This window comes from Bos grunniens, chromosome 5, assembly GCF_055505025.1.
Source record: "Bos grunniens cultivar Pamir isolate PY7600 chromosome 5, Bosgru_T2T1.0, whole genome shotgun sequence".
Taxonomy (NCBI): domain Eukaryota; kingdom Metazoa; phylum Chordata; class Mammalia; order Artiodactyla; family Bovidae; genus Bos; species Bos grunniens.
The window spans coordinates 46,518,281-46,535,579 of record NC_141169.1 but is presented as its reverse complement, the minus strand read 5'-3'; the positions used below and the strand labels follow the sequence as shown (position 1 = coordinate 46,535,579).

The following is a 17,299-nucleotide window of genomic DNA, read 5'->3' as shown; positions in this document are numbered from 1 at the left end:
AGGAAACTAAGGCAAAGGAAGGTTAAGTGACTCAATCAATCTGGGTACAGTGCTTGGAGCATCAGAGTTTCCAGGTGATATCAACTCATTTATTTACTGATTTACCTACTTCCTAAAGTGCAATGCTCAAACTACCACACAATTGCATTTATCTCACACGCTAGTAAAGTAATGCTCAAAATTCTCCAAGTCAGGCTTCAGCAATACATGAACTGTGAACTTCCAGATGTTCAAGCTGCTTTTAGAAAAGGCAGATGAACCAGAGATCAAATTGCCAACATCCGCTGGATCATCAAAAAAGCAGGAGAGTTCCAGAAAAACATCTATTTCTGCTTTATTGACTATGCCAAAGCCTTTGACTGTGTGGATCACAATAAACTGTGGAAAATTCTGAAAGAGATGGGAATACCAGACCACCTGACCTGCCTCTTGAGAAATTTGTATGCAGGTCAGGAAGCAACAGTTAAAACTGGATGTGGAACAACAGACTGGTTCCAAATAGGAAAAAGAGTACGTCAAGGCTATATATTGTCACTCTGCTTATTTAACTTCTATGCAGAGTACATCATGAGAAATGCTGGGCTGGAAGAAACACAAGCTGGAATCAAGATTGCTGGGAGAAATATCAATAACCTCAGATATGCAGATGACACCACCCTTATGGCAGAAAGTGAAGAAGAACTAAACAGCCTCTTGATGAAAGTGAAAGAGGAGAGTGAAAAAGTTGGCTTAAAGCTCAACATTCAGAAAACGAAGATCATGGCATCTGGTCCTATCACTTCATGGGAAATACATGGGGAAACAGTGTCAGACTTTGTTTTTTTGGGTTCCTAAATCACTGCAGATGGTGATTGCAGCCATGAAATTAAAAGACGCTTATTCCTTGGAAGGAAAGTTACCACCAACCTAGATAGCATATTCAAAAGTAGAGATATTACTTTGCCAACAAAGGTCCATCTAGTCAAGGCTATGGTTTTTCCAGTGTTCATGTATGGATGTGAGAGTTGGACTGTGAAGAAAACTGAGTGCCGAAGAATTGATGCTTTTGAACTGTGGTGTTGGAGAAGACTCTTGAGAGCCCCTTAGAATGCAAGGAGATCCAACCAGTCCATTCTAAAGGAGATCAGTCCTGGGTGTTCTTTGGAAGGAATGATGTTAAAGCTGAAACTCCAGTACTTTGGCCACCTCATGCGAAGAGTTGACTCACTGGAAAAGACTGATGCTGGGAGGGATTGGGGGCAGGAGGAGAAGGGGTCGACAGAGGATGAGATGGCTGGATGGCATCACTGACTCCATGAACGTGAGTTTGAGTGAGCTCTGGGAGTTGGTGATGGACAGGGAGGCCTGACATGCTGCGATTCATGGGGTCACAAAGAGTTGGAAGTGATTGAGCGACTGAACTGAACTGAACCGAATTCAAGTGCAATAACATACGATAGAAAACTGTCATGACTAGAGGCACATTTAGCATAAATGCCAGAGTCCCATCGTGTCCTTTGTTAAACAGTACTTCTGTGTTGGTTCTTTACCACAAAAGCCTACTTTACCAAAAACCAAGCAACACAAACTTAAATTTGACCTAGTTTAATAGAAATGTGGGTTGTGGTTCAATTATTCAGCAATCGCTTACTAAGAATTTAAACAGTTTTTAACAACCAGTATAAATGCAATCCTTCTCTTGTGGTCTCCCTTAGAAACTAACAGTGCCATTTGTCACTGTCATGTACATACTGTAAACCCTCCCAAATAACCTGCATATGCAGAGAGAACTACATTTCTACAGACACCATATTTCAAATGGTGTGGACTTAGAGAGGTGTCATAGAATGGGTCTTGAGATGACGTTCCAGCTAATTCAAGCACCATTAACTTTTACATTTACTGTCCAGTTTACTGGCAGTGGTAATGAAACCTTGATTTTGCTCCATAATAGTCTATATTATTTTCTTCCTGTTTAATGAATAGACAAGCTCAAGGGGAGAGAATCCAGGAGTCCTGGTGTCAAGAGAATGGTCAGATTGGCCAACTAGCTGTGGTTCCCTGCACCATTTGGAACTATGTAGCTGAAATGAGAAGGTAAATAGGTGGTACAACCTTACAGCAGCTAACAGTCAGCCCTGCCCTGCTGGCCACACTCTGCTCAGTCTGCCAGGCAGGAAGCATTTCTAATAAAGAGAAAACTAAGGGTTATACACAGATTCCCATGTAAGAGCAAGCTAATGCCTTCCTGTTTCCTACTGGGTTTTGCAGGCCTCCTTCAGCTACTCTGGGATGTTAGAATAAGCAATCTGTTTTGAGCTTGAAAAGGTTTGATGTTCCTTTATGTGGGGGTGTTCAATTCATCAGAAAAAAAAAAGTGCCAGCCTCCTGCTCTCAGTAGTGTAGTATGGAAATGTAGCACATCCTACTCTGACATTTCTCTTCTGCCTCTTAAGCCCCCGTTGCAAGATTGTGGTTTCCAGATTGTTTTGCTTTTTCTTTCTCTAAATTAGTTTTACTTTTCATGCCAACAGTCTTCAGTTCAGTTCAGTTCAGTTCAGTCACTCAGCCGTGTCCGACTCTTTGTGACCCCATGAACCACAGCACACCAGGCCTCCCTGTCTATCATCAACTCCTGGAGTTTACCCAAACTCATGTCCATTGAGTCGGTGATGCCTTCTAACCATCTCATCCTCTATCGTCCCCTTCTCCTCCTGCCTTCAATCTTTCCCAACATCAGGGTCTTTTCAAATGAGTCAGCCCTTTGCATCAGGTGGTCAAAATATTGGAGTTTCAGCTTCAACATCAGTCCTTCCAATGAACACGCAGGACTGATCTCCTTTAGGATGGACTTGTTGGATCTCCTTGCAGTCCAAGGGACACTCAAGAGTCTTCTCCAACACCACAGTTTAAAAGCATCAATTCCTCAGTGCTCAGCTTTCTTCACAGTCCAACTCTCACATCCATACATGACCAATGGGAAAAACCATAGCTTTGAGTGCTGTACTCCCAGCCTTTAGGGGCAAGGTTTCCTGCTCTGCCTTGGCCCAGGCATCAACCTGCACCAGCTCTAGATCCAGCCCAAACCAACTCCCCAAAGGATCTCTTCTCTACCCTCAAAGTCTATGGAGACTTTACCCACTTCTGGTTTTTATAACCATTCATCTTCTAAATTGCATCCACCTCTACTGTTCCTTTCCCAGTCAGGGGAGGGAAAGAGGGCAGAGGTTATGATGTCTCCATTGCAAGTCTCTGATGGTTATCTCTTCATCTATCCTAGTAGACTACAGACTATGGAATTAGGGAGAATAAAAGATTAGTTATCCTCTGAGAACAGCTTTAATGTTAAACTACTTGGGAGTATCTAAATCTTTAAATGGAAAATAAGTGCAAGAAAAACAACCCACGAGTGAGGGTGGATTTTTAAGTTCTCAGTTAGAAGAGTTCTAGCTGTTTTTCAGATACAGGGTCTGATCATTCAAGCAGTTGCCGCAATGTAGAAATGGGAGCCACCAGGAACCAGGGCCAGATGACTTATTTTTAGTATTTAGACAAACGTCTTTGCACAATTTAGGTCTGAGAAGCAGGGTTCAGGATTTGGGATTTCTAGGGAAACAAGCCCAGCCCCACTTCCTCCCAATGTGGTGGTGGAGGAGGGTGCTTCAACTATGGGTGAAGCACCACATAGTTATGGAAGCCTTAGCTTCCTGGTGTAGCAGTTACACAGAGCAGTTTCCTTGACCTCAGGAATTTCCAGTCTTTAACAGATGAATGTGTAACATACAGACATACATCAATATACACACATACTATATTCACACATACAAAACAGGGCTGCACTAATTTTGTGTTGCAGGATGGGGGAGTCAAGGAGTACTGGGGAAATGGACACATTTTCAATAGGTTTCTCATATTTTTCCACATTTGCTTCTTTTTGTCCCCCTTCTCTACAAGGATGGTGTTTAAAAAAATTAATGCACATTTAATTTTCTTAAAAGTTTATGTCTTTTTCTTAAAAGACAAATATGTTTAATCAGTGAACTACTGAACTCCTCTGCTTCATTCTTCCTGGTAACCTATTAACAACTAGAATATGGTTCTGCAGAGTCCAACTTGAAAAATGCCAAGTGTGATGGTTAATTTTATGTGTTAACTTGGCTGAGCCACAGTGCCCAAATATTTGGTCAAACACCATTCTTAAAGTTCCTATGAGGGTGTTTTTTGTATGAGATATACATTTAAATCAGTGGACTTTGAGCAAAGCAGATTGCCGTCCTTAAGGTATGTGGGCCTCTTCCAATCAGCTGAAAACCTGACTAGAACAAAAGGCTTGACTTCCCCTGAGCAAGAAGGAATTCTACCAGCAAACTGCCTTTGGACTTAAATTATAACTCTTTACTGATTCTTCAGCCTGCTGATCTTCCCCATCAGATTTTGGATACACCAAGCCTGCATAATTGCAGAAACCAATTTCTTAAAATAAATTTCTTTATATATGTGTGTGCATATATACTGGTTCTGTTTCTCTGGAGAACCTTGACTAACACATTAAATTAATGTGAATTTGGAAAACAAAATGGAGTCTATTTCCAGATAGACTGTTGTTCATTGTAAAAAAAAAAAAAAAAAAGCAATAAGAACACACACATTTCTAATACTCTATACAAATAGATTTTGAGATAAAGGGCAGTTAAAAACCAGGCACTGTGATCAACTGTGAAACATGTTAAAACAAAGTAAATCTTAAAGAAAAAAGCACCACCATAAGAAGTAAGGAATTAAGACATCAAAAAAAAAAAAAAAAAAATCCTAGATTCTTACTGAGGGACTATCTAAGGCAAGCCAGACAGACATGAAGCTTTAAGCTGACATGCTGGCAGAGGCTTCAACTCAGGGCTGCTGATTTCAATCTCTTGACAGTAGTGGTTTTCAATAAACCAATGCCATGATTCCTCTGCACACTCAAGAGCCATTGGCTCCCTGGTTAAGAGAATAAACTCTGAAGTTTTGCTATAGTCTAATACGTGATTCAGGTCATATTACTTAACCTCTCTGAGATTCTCTACCTTATCCAAAGCATGAAGATAACAGAACCCTGTAAGGTTACTATGATGATTAAATAATGGATGCACAGTGCCAAGTTCATGGTCTGGTCTGGAACATAGTAATTATTATTACCTCCACATGACATTAATTTTATTTCCTCTTTGCTTTCTCATTCAACTTCAGGATTTATTAGGTTTGGTTTCCTCCCCATCATTCAACTGAAAGCAGGCAAGTGCATATCCTAACCGGCCTCCTTTCCAAATCCAATGACCTTTTTTTATCAAATCTCCTTCATCTCTGTATCCAGTTTGCCTATCAATTAGCCATCAAAACTGTATTGCACAACTGCTCTGGACCATACAGTGGGCCACATGTAAGGTACACAGTGGTGAATATGTCAGGTGCAATCCCTACCCTCATGGAACATTCAGGCTTGTGCTGGGACTTTAACTTCAACAAGTAACTGCATGTAACCATATTAAGAAATTATACAATCAAAGAAAAGAACAGTATGCACTAAAAGAGAGTGACAGAAGGGATATTTCATCAAGGAGTGTCAGGGAATTTCTGGGACCAGAGAAGGCAGGTTCCCTCCCACAGAAAGAACAGCAGCAAGTGGGAAGACCGTAAGGTAGAAAAGAGCTTCTCAGAGTGAAGGAAATAAAACAGCATCCACGTAGTTGGACAAGAGGAAGGGTGGTATGAAATGAACCCGGAGAACAGGCATGGGCTTAGTGATACAGGGCCTTGTAAATCATGCTGAAGGTTTAGACTGAATTCCAAGGGCAACTTGGGGCCATTGGAGGACTCTGAGCCAGAGATGATACAATCGCTGTGGCTGTGATCTGGAGAATGGATTAGAATGGATTAGAGACTGAGAGATCAGTTGGTTAGGGGGTTTCTGGTTATGAATGCTGAAAATGGAAGTAGACACACAAGTAGAAGAATCTGAGATAAAATTCTGGTGGAAAATTGAAAGAATCTGGAGATGAACTGGATGTGGAAAATAAAGACGAGAGAAATAAAGTGTAGTTGCTCAGATGGGTCCAACTCTTTGTGACCTCATGGGCTGTTAGCCCATCAGGCTCCTCTGTCCATAGGGATTCTCTGGGCAAGAATACTGGAGTGGGTTGCTATTTCCTTCTCCAGGGGATGTTCCTGACCCAGGAATTGAACCTGGGTCTCCCTCATTGCAGGCAGATTCTTTATCATTACTCCCAAGCTCAACTTTGAGCATCAGGCTGAATAACTGAGCCATTTACCAAGAAAAGACACAAAGTCACCGTCTGGGGAAAGGACCAGGATCTGAATATTTCCAGAAATCTTCCAGATGATTCCAATGGCTAGTCCCAGTTGAGAAAAATCAAACAAGAGGGGTGGTATAGAAGATAGTAGTTAAGTTTAATGACTAATGATTGTATATTTCTTTGGAGGTAGCTTGCCTTGTTCAAAATTTGTCACTGGGGAAGTTGGCTTCCTCATTTGTAAAATGGAAATAACAACAGAACATATGTTACGGAGCTGTTGTAAACCATTAATCTTATAAAATATCTGGAACGTTTTCAAGCTACCCTTCTTACATCAGTCAGTTGAATCACCCAGGTGCTTTCACATCTCCAAGCTCTTGCTTCTCCTTTTGCTTCTTCCACGTTGTGATATCCTATATTCTCTTCAGAGAGAGTCTTCCTTGACAACTCCCCCTACTACCACCATCCCCAGCCAATCATCAGGGCCATTTCTCCTGGTGCATGATCATAGAATTTAACACATTCCGTTCCATTCAGTCGCTCAGTCGTGTCCAACTCTTTGTGACCCATGGACTGCAGCATGCCAGGCCTCCCTGTTCATCATCAACTCCCGGAGTTTACCCAAACTCATGTCCACTGAGTCGGTGATGCCATCCAACCATCTCATCCTCTGTCGTTCCCTTCTCCTCCTGCCTTCAATCTTTCCCAGCACCAGGGTCTTTACAATTATTTCTTTATTTGTTTGTCTCCTGAACAAGACTTTAAACTTCTGGAAGTAACCAGCCTTATCTTAAATAAATGTATGTCCACAGAACTTACTCTGATGTCATAGACTGAAATCCAGAATGAATTTGTTGGATTTAACTGAATTCAGCTAAATTAAAAAACATGCTACCCTCAGGGACCAGATCTTATAAACTCTGGTTTAACTATGTTGTCATATGATACAAACACAGCAAGTTAACACTCGAGGGATATAAAAAATTTACCCTAAATGGCTATTTAGGCACAAGCTTAAGCCTAAACCAGTCATGCCAAACATAACACCTTCTTATCTGCCTCTCACCTCTGCTTTGTTCTTCCTGGGCAATGTGGGGCCCATGCCTTTCTGAGGAACAGAAGAAGGGGGAAGGCAGTTGGGGAGGAAGAGACATACTCCTACAACTTTACAAAACCTTCCTTCACTCCTTAATGGGGGAAAGGAAGGTAGAGAGAGCTGCTGCATGTGCTAGAAGAAGCACGTCAGATTGGTTTGAGACCTCTGTACCCCCGCGGCTTAGTATAGTCAGTCTAAACACCAGTAGGCAAATACCAGTGACATTACAGGCAGAGCAAACTGGCCCAGAACAATTTTTGTAAGAGACCCATGGTTTTCATCATGACCTTGTATGGGAGCAAAACTTGATCTCCTTCATGCTAAAGCTTCTGGAGCCTTCAACCTCCAAAAAGCATGCATGATGGACTGGTTGTACACTTTAAACCAAAGTATCTTCAGAATCCAACCCCACTCATGTTAATGCTTCGGGAGACCTCAATCTCCAGAAAGCATGCAGGAAATAGTGGTCAGGCATCTGAGACTGAAATAACCTGATAAAAGGTTTGGATTCCTGAGAGAAAAGATGAAAAGAATTTGTCATTCTTTAATCTCAAGGCAAATGGGCATAGCAGGAGGCAGTTTGAAATGTATAAACTGACAGTTTTTTGAGCCAAACAAATCTGTGTCTAGTCCTGACTCATTCACTTTTTAGTTCCTATGCTCATTAAAATTAATACTAAATAATAATGATAATAACAACAGCTAACACCTACCAGTCTATCCTAAAGGAGATCAGTCCTGGGTGTTCATTGGAAGGACTGATGTTGAAGCTGAAACTCCAGTACTTTGGCCACCTGATGCAAAGAGCTAATTCATTTGAAATGATCCTCCCTGATGCTGGGAAAGATTGAGGGTAGGAGGAGAAGGGGATGACAGAGGACGAGATGGTTGGACTCACCGACCATCACCGACTCAATGGACATGAGTCTGGGTAAGCTCTGGGAGTTGGTGATGGACAGGGAGGCCTGGCATGCTGCAGTTCATGGGGTTACAAAGAGTCGGACACGACTGAGTGACTGAACTGAACTGAACACTTACATATGTTTATTACATGCCAGACTGTTCTAAGTGTCTTACATATGTTAACTCATCTTAGTCCTGAGAAAAATAAAATCCACCAAGGAAGACACTTCTACCATACTTTACAGTGAAAGAAACAGTCCTTCACTGTTAGAATGATTGAGTAAATGGTACATGCTAGTAAAGAGCAGAGCCAGGATTCAAACCTAGGCAGTGTAGGTTCTGAATCCATGTAGTCTGGCTTCAAACACCAGGCTTACATCCACTGCATTTCCCTGCCTCCATGTGCCTCAGTACATCATCTGACTTCGAGAATCTATGTTTCATTGTCAAGTGGGTATAATGAGGCCAACCTTAGTGATGTGTTGAAGGATATGGTGTAGGGAGAATCCTGGATACCAAAGGAGCACCTAGATAGATGAAGTGCCTTTAATTTTCAACCTGTACGCTCATAATGTATTATGTGAATTCTGCTGCTGCTGCTAAGTCACTTCAGTCGTGTCCGACTCTGTGCGACCCCATAGACGACAGCCCACGAGGCTCCCCCATCCCTGGGATTCTCCAGGCAAGAATACTGGAGTGGATTGCCATTTCCTTCTCCAATGCATGAAAGTGAAAAGTCAAAGTGAAGTCACTCAGTCGTGTCCAACTCTTAGCGACCCCATGGACTGCAGCCTACCAGGCTCCTCCATCCATGGGATTTTCCAGACAAGAGTACTGGAGTGGGGTGCCACTGCCTTCTCCGATGTGAATTCTAGGAAAATGCTAATAAAAGTCGGTTATCTAGAGTATCTATTTTGGGGGGTTCCAAAATCACTGCAGATGGTGATTACAGCCATGAAATTAAAAGACGCTTACTCCTTGGAAGGAAAGTTATGACCAACCTAGACAGCATATTGAAAAGCAGAGACATTACTTTGCCAACAAAGGTCCGTCTAGTCAAGGCTATGGTTTTTCCAGTGGTCATGTATGGATGTGAGAGTTGGACTGTGAAGAAAGCTGAGCGCTGAAGAATTGATGCTTTTGAACTGTGGTGTTGGAGAAGACTCTTGAGAGTCCCTTGGACTGCAAGGAGATCCAACCAGTCCATTCTAAAGGAGATCAGTCCTGGGTCTTCTTTGGAAGAAATGATGCTAAAGCTGAAACTCCAGTACTCATTGGAAAAGACTCTGATGCTGGGAGGGATTGGGGGCAGGAGGAGAAGGGGTCGACAGAGGATGAGATGGCTGGATGGCATCACTGACTCAATGGATGTGAGTTTGAGTGAACTCTGGGAATTGGTGATGGACAGGGAGGCCTGGCATGCTGCGATTCATGGGGTTGCAAAGAGTCGGACACGACTGAGCAACTGAATTGAACTGATCTAGAGAATCCAAGAACAGCAAATGTATGGGTGGGTGGTTGGACTAATTGGATGCTCCAGAATGTACTTTTCTGAAATTTTAATTGATCCAGAAGGCAGTTTTAGTCTATAAAGTCAATTATCTCAATACTTCTAAATAAACAATGGCTTCTGTTGTCAACAGAAGCCCACCAAAGAGCAACAACCAGCTGGAGGTATGAGTCAAAAGGCTGGAGAGCCTGAGGGAAAACAATTATTTAGATCTGGAGCAGCCAGTTCCAGAAAAGTTACTGATGCATAATCAGAACATTTCCAGAAGAGAAGAGGGAAGGCCAGTGTAATGAGAGGAACCTGCATGATCAAAGGCACTGAGGTGTGAATGAGAACTCCCTTTTCTCAGGGTCAGAGCAGAGTGAACAGTGAACAACAGCAAGGATGACGGAGGCCTGGGAAGCTGGACAGAGTGATGGATGTCACACAGTGGAGTGTGGATTTCATTCTATGTGTGACAGGGAGCCACCAAGAGTTTTAGAAAGGACATCAGACTTGTGCTTCAGCAAGACAATTCATGCAGTGTTGTGTGTGGATTAAAGTGGAAAGTATAGACATCAGGGAGACCCATTTTGAGGCAGAAAGTATAACAGAATTTTTTTTCACACCAATATATTAAAATATACACCAAAATACACCACTGTATTAAAATCTTGAGAGAGAAGGACCAAATATTATTTGCACTAAGAATGAAAATAAATCATTACTGCCTCTAATGAGATTAAATTAAAAAACTGTAGTTCTTAGCAAAACTGCCACGTAAAATTATAGACACACAAAGAAAATAACTGTAGAAGTATGCACATATTTCCACCAGAGAATGGAATCTGGACAAAGTGGGCGAAGTAAGCAAAGAAGTAAACAGTGTTCAGAGCTTAAGAAATTCCTTGCTTTTCACCAAGAAGGGCCAACACTGTTTTCTTTGAATTGGCTCTTGTACTTCCTTGAAAAGAAATTGATGGTGTTGTGGGAAATTCAACTATTGAAATAACAACGAAAACTGCAACCCAATATGAGGAAACTGGTATTATGTCACAGAGACAAGTCACTGAACTTTTGACCTCCACACCCAAAAAACTGGAGAGAATGTTTCAAAAGAATCAAGTCTGAATAATAGAAAACAGCCTACCACTTCCCCTCATCCACATCTGACCTTGGGGGGACAGACAGGAACTTGGCTAACTTAGGTCGTCCACACTGGTCATTAATTCTCCACAGAATCCAAAGCCAAAATACTGTTTCTTCAAGGTCCCTCCCAAGACCCTCTTTCTAAGTGACATGTTCCCTCACTGAATATTCTTCCCCATACTGATCATTCTCACTACTTGTATGGGTAATTAGTCTAAATATTTGTTCTTCTCAAACAGGGCCTTTTAACTATTCTTTAAATATTTTATGTATACATAGTTTGTTTCTCCAATTTAACAGTAAGCATTTAAAGTGGGAATATATGGGTATATTTTTATAATACTTTCATTGGGGCATACAAAAAGAAAAAACAATAAAGCAACAGTAACAATAACAGCTAAGCCAGTCTGAATGCTAGCCATGTTTTCAGCATTGTTTCAAAAGCTATACATGTATTAATCACTACAACAACTACATGAGGTTGATGCCATTACTGCCCTCAGTTTACACTTGAGGAAACTGAAATATAGGAGAGGTAATTATTTTTACCACAGTTACACAGCTTGTATGCATATGATCTCAGGAAGTCTGATACCAGAATTGTGCTTCAAAGTACCATTTAATGTATTATTTTATTTGAATTTGAATTCAAAAAGAAATTTGAAAATTAGAGGTGCTAGGTAGGAACTGGAGGCATGATCTGAGATCAAGTAAGGTTTGGTTTTTTAAAACTTTGAGAAACAATTTTTTTCGTAGCCTCCAAAAGATTTTGTGGGCCATCATACACAGGGTCATCTTTAACTTGGACACCAAGGGAAACATGGTGTCCTAGACCTCTGCCTCCACTGTGTTGCCTCTATTTTAATTCGCTGTCATTTACTGTGACCTAAAAATAATGTGAATAAAGCAGATACAGTGGTAGTAAGTAGAAGATGCATACCAAACAGAAAACATATTCACTTCTCACTGAACCAATAAACTCGTCTCTCACTTTCTATTTAGTTAATGGCTGTGACTGGCATGTGAGAAGAGTGAGGAGAAATGACTTCAGTGGCCCCACAGGAGTTCGGAGCAGAGAACGGGGCATCATCTGGTCTGGCACTGTTCTTGGGCACCAAGTCCCTCGTCTACCACCACAGTAAGTACCTGCCTTCCTTTAAGCCAGAACAGCACACCCCACTGGAAAGCAGGATTGAGCTGTGAAAGCAACAGGTACTATCTCCAAGCTGTCCTGGTCTTTGAGGCTTTGTGTTCTTGAGTGGTCTACACATTGTGTTTCAAATTCAATTTTTCTAGTGTACAGCTTGGCCTTAACTTTCCTCTCTCTCAGGTTTCAGTATACTCTCTTCTCTAGTTCTATCCCTATGCTCACTTGAGTACCTGGCCAGCCCGTCATATTCTCATGAAGGGAGGGTTTGACCATAGGTAATATCTTATCAGAGTACAGACTCTGGACCAACCTGCACCTTAACTCACTCCTACCCTTATCATACCCATCATGTATCATGCACAAGGCCTATTCTGGGCATAACTGGCAGCAGGGACATTGTAATAGGACACCTGAGGCCCTACTAGGTAAGCCTCTGGTAGTGACATGACAAGTAAGCCATCAAACCACTGTGCTGCCCTGAGACCACCATGTAAGAGAGCCTGGCCAGCCTCCATGAGGAGAGAGACCACTGCAGTCAATACACAGAACCAACCTCGAGAAATGTGGGTGAGGTCGTCTTGTCTCTGCTGTGCTGACAGATGACTGCAGCTGTATCAGAAGTGACCCCAGGCAGGGCAACAAAAGAATCACCCAGCTGAGCCCTGGCTCCTCAGATCTCAGACCTTCCCTGCCCAAACTGCTAAGATGTAGTAATTTATGAGCAGATAATAGTAAGTAGATTTTGGCAAGGTTTGTTATGAAGAAATAGATAACTTCTAAAAACTCCAAGTGAAAATTGAGAAAAGAATCTTAATATCTCTTAAAGTTATACCATGATACAACATACTATCTTCTTCAACAGTCACCATTAAACCATTAAACCAAGGTATAGTGTCTAACTGCCCTTTCACTACTGCCACGACTACAACAACATCATGCATGCACACATTCTCCAATCTCTTGCCTGCTCTATCAGATGTTCTTCTGGACTTTCCATTTCTCTGTGTCCATATTGCTATATTTCTAGCTCAGTCCTTTTAACTAATCCCATTCCCATATTTCCAGTTTCTTCAGTCTATGAAGAGTAGCCATCACTTACTATGAAAGTGATGGTACTTACAGTACCATCTGGTACTGTACTTACAGTATGAGAAACTGTCAGCTTCTCACTATCAACTTATCAAGCAGACACCATTGTTCTGTTCACTTGGTTTAAGAGAAAGCTTAAGTATAGTAGATTAAGTCTACTCAAAGTCACAAAGCTAGTAATGGTTGATGGAGCTAGGATTTGAATCCAGGCAGAAAGCCTCAAATTCAAACCCTTAAAATTTATGCTATACAAACTCTCCAGGTGACCCCTCAACCCCCAGGCACTCCAGACTTTACATTTCAAAACCAAACTCATCCTTTTTCTCTTACAAACCTCACATTCCCTTCTTTGATAAATACCATTTACTTACATGCCCAAAGAATAAACTTCCCACACATCTGATGAGGAACCTCACCCCCTGGAATCCATGCACTCTTATTCATCTCGCTATCACTGCCTTACATCAGGATATCATTATTTTCATCTTAAATAACTGCAAATAGGCTTGCTGCTAGTCTCCTTACCTGTGACTGGATGGGTGAGTCACTTTTCCTCTTCACTATCTTTTTGTTTTCCCTCAATCCATACCTACATCATTAAGGATATACTTTGCCAGCAGAATATACCATGATAGGTACAAGACAGTTGGCCATACTGATATGAGTATGACTATGTACGATTACTGGAGCTTGTGGGTGTGTGTTTGTGTGCGTGTATGTGTAAGAGGTAAGTGTTGCTTGTGAATAGGGCAACCAATTCCTTCCAGTTTGCCCCACCAAATTTCCCCTATTTTTGCACTAAGAGTCTTGCATCCCAGAAAACTGCTGCCTTCCAGGCAAAACCCAACAACTGGTCAGCCTTCCAGAGGGAGTGACTGAGTACAGGATTTAACTAAGTGACTCAATGTGGAAGGCTGTGCTGATGTTCTGTCTCCACTGAAGCCAGTTGACATTATGGCTTCTCTCTCTCCCTTTCATAAAACTAACCAGAAACAGGAGTGATAATAAATGCCACCAGTCTCTTATATCCTCATTTAAATCAACCTACCAGCATCCTCTGAAACAGATGACTGTGGTGTGCTTCTTAAAATACGGTCTTCACTTGGTTTCCAGCCCTCACACTGCCCTGACTTTTCTCTAGTCTTAATCTCTCAACCTTCTTTGATGACTCCTCTTTCATTGTCTATCTTCATGTTGGAAAGCCCCAACTTTCTGTTTGGCCCTAGTGATTTTTCTCTTCCAGTATCTACTGGATACATGACTTATCTAATACACTGTCAAGTTCAGAATCAATTACAGAATAGATATACAGTTAAGAAGAGGAGATTAAAATGTCACTTTGTTACTGATTTTTAATATACTGGAGAATATGGTTGAGTCACAGATAACTGGGCTTGCTAATAGTTTAGTGACGAACCCATGCAGAGATAGTTACATTTAGACAACCACAGGTTTCTCCCAAAGCAAACAGACTTTGGAAAACTCACAATATAAAAGATTAGAAAATGTATATTCTCTGAAGGTAGATATCCCCAAAAGATACACGGAATTAATTAACTATGAATAGTGCATCTGTCTTCCAAAATGACCAATTAGTTACGTCAACCCTCCTCCCCTGGGGAACAGTGACTAAGAGGACAGTAAGAAGTCAGGACTGGGACACTGATAGCAGTTGGGCTTCCCTTGTAGCTCAGTTGATAAAGAATCTTCCTGCAATGCAGCAGACCCGGGTTCAATCCCTGGGTCAGGAAGATGCCCTGGAGACGTAAATGGCAACTCACTCCAGTATCCTTGCTTGGAGAATCCCTTGGACAGAGGAGCCTGGAAGGCTAGACCATGGGCTTGCAAGTGTTGGACACAATATACCAATTTACTTTAATGACTTTCTACTACATCTCCAGCTTCAACCTCTTCCCTGAGATTCAGATTTACATGTCCACCCACCTACCCAGCCTCTCTGCCTTAAAGTCTAATAAGCATTTCAAACTCAACATGTATAATAGAGAACTTGAATTTTTCATTATCCTCTTCACTTCTGGGTTAGTTTGCTAGGTTTGCTTGGGTATTGCTATGCCATAATAAAATGCCATAGGCTGAGAGGCTTAAACAACAGAAATTTATTTTCTCAGTTCTGGAAGCTGGAAATCTAAGATCAAGGTGCCAGCAGGGTTGGTTTCTCCATGGCTTGGTTTCTCCAAGTCCCTCTCCATGGCTTGCAGACAGCCTCCTTCTCATTTACTTCACATGCCTTTTCTCTGTGCATATGCATCCCTGATGTCTTTCTCTTCTTATAAGAACACAAGCCATGTTAGATTAGAGCCTGTCTTATGAACTTATTTAACCTTAATTTCCTCTTTAAAGGTACTATCTCTAACTACAGTCACATTGGGAATTAGGGTTTCCAAACAGAAACTGGGAGAAAGACAGAATCCAGTCCATTAAAAACATTTTTCCACAATCTGGCCCCATTTCAGGAAATGGCACTACCACTGGCCAGTTGCCAAAACTTTAGGAATCGAGTAGGACGTATCCAGCACATTAGCAAGTTATTAACACCATTTCCATATCCCACCACCTCCATTACAGACTCTAGGTTCAACCATTATCTTATACCTGCTCTATTGAGACAGTCTCCTAAATGGTTTTCCTGCTTCCTTCTTGCCTTTCCTGCTTCCTTTCATGCCCTGCCATAGTCTATCTTCCATATATCCATCAGAGGTATCTTTAAAAGTAAGTCAGATGTTACTGCTTCTCTGATTTGAACACTCCAATGGCTTCTCATTACTCTAGAATAAAACCCAGTATAGTCTCTGACTCACCATGATCTATCCCTTACCTAGCTATCCTTACTGCACATCACACTTCCCTACCATTCCCTCAATTTCAGTCACTTTGGCCTCCTTGATTTTATTAAAGCAGGAAAAGCTCATTTCTGTGTCACAAGCATTGCAATGTGGTGGTCCTTGTCCTTCTGCCTGGAACTCTGTAGGATTGTTTTCCCCTTTTAATTTTATTTATATCTCTACAATTGTAACTTCCCTAGTAGAATCTTCCTTGACTTCCTTATTTACAATACACTTTCCCCCTACCATGACTCTCTACTCAACTTACCCTCCTCTGTTTTCCCTCAAAGCCTTTATGACCACCTGAAACTACAAATCAAATTTGTATTTGATTAGTTGTTTACTGTTAGTCTTTTCTATCAGACTGGAAGCTTTGAGAAGCTTCTTGTTCTCTATGGTACTGAGAACAGTTCTTTAACACAAAACAGAAAATTTGATCATGCTATTTCCTTTCTTAAGTGCTCCAGCATCTGACTTCCCACCCAGTTAAAATCTTAGCATTTTATGCAGTATATAATAAAGTTTTCCTACTCTTCAGTTTCACCTCTAGCTACTCACCATGCAGCCTGAGCTCCAGCCCCTAATAACCTTTTCAAGACCAGAGTCATGCTCACTCATCTTGGAATGTTTGACCTCTAGCATAGTACCTAGCACAAAATGGCTACAAAGTAACTGACCTTAAGTGGCAGGAATTATTATAAAAGCAGAGCGCATAAAGTGTCTGCATTTTACATTTAACTAGTTTGCTACTATGTTGATAAAATGGTGATAATAAAATTATCCCTACCAATCCCACAGGTTTATTGCTTTTTCAAAAAAATCAAATTCATTAGTATTTATAAAGCACCTGCTATGTGCCTGGCACCATCACAGGTGGTGGGAATACATTAGTGAGTAGATCAGATGAAGATTTCAGCGTCCATGGAATTTATGCTCTAGTAAAGGGAAGATATTTAAACACACACACACAGGCACACACACACACCCCCCCAAGTGCAACAGAGAGAACCAAATCAAGAAAGAAGAGTGAAGAGTATCTGCTGCAACGCATATCACATTTCACATCTGGTGGTCAGGGAAGTCCTTACAATGACATTTGAACAGAGACTTGAAAGTGTTGAGGGAACAAGCCAGGTAGGAAGTTCTGGGGAAAGAACATTCCCTTCAGAGGACACAACAAAGGCAAAGGCCCTGAAACAAGAGCATGGTCTACAGAGCTCAAGGCTACATTAAAGGTCATAAAATAAGTGCCGGTATATACAAAAGGATCAAATTAGACGTATGCTCCCAGACCAAAGTTGAATTGAA

The 17,299-nt window shown here is 41.4% G+C and overlaps 1 protein-coding gene across 1 annotated transcript in view; it reads left to right on the top strand.

The window, feature by feature from the left end:
• LOC147371878 (uncharacterized) overlaps positions 1-17,299 on the top strand; it is an 80,761-nt gene that overhangs the window by 24,835 nt on the left and 38,627 nt on the right. The window contains exon 2 of the mRNA XM_086400098.1: positions 11,912-12,047. Coding sequence (XP_086256224.1) covers positions 11,951-12,047 — 97 coding nt within the window. The 5' untranslated portion in view covers positions 11,912-11,950. The remainder of the gene's footprint in view (positions 1-11,911; positions 12,048-17,299) is intronic.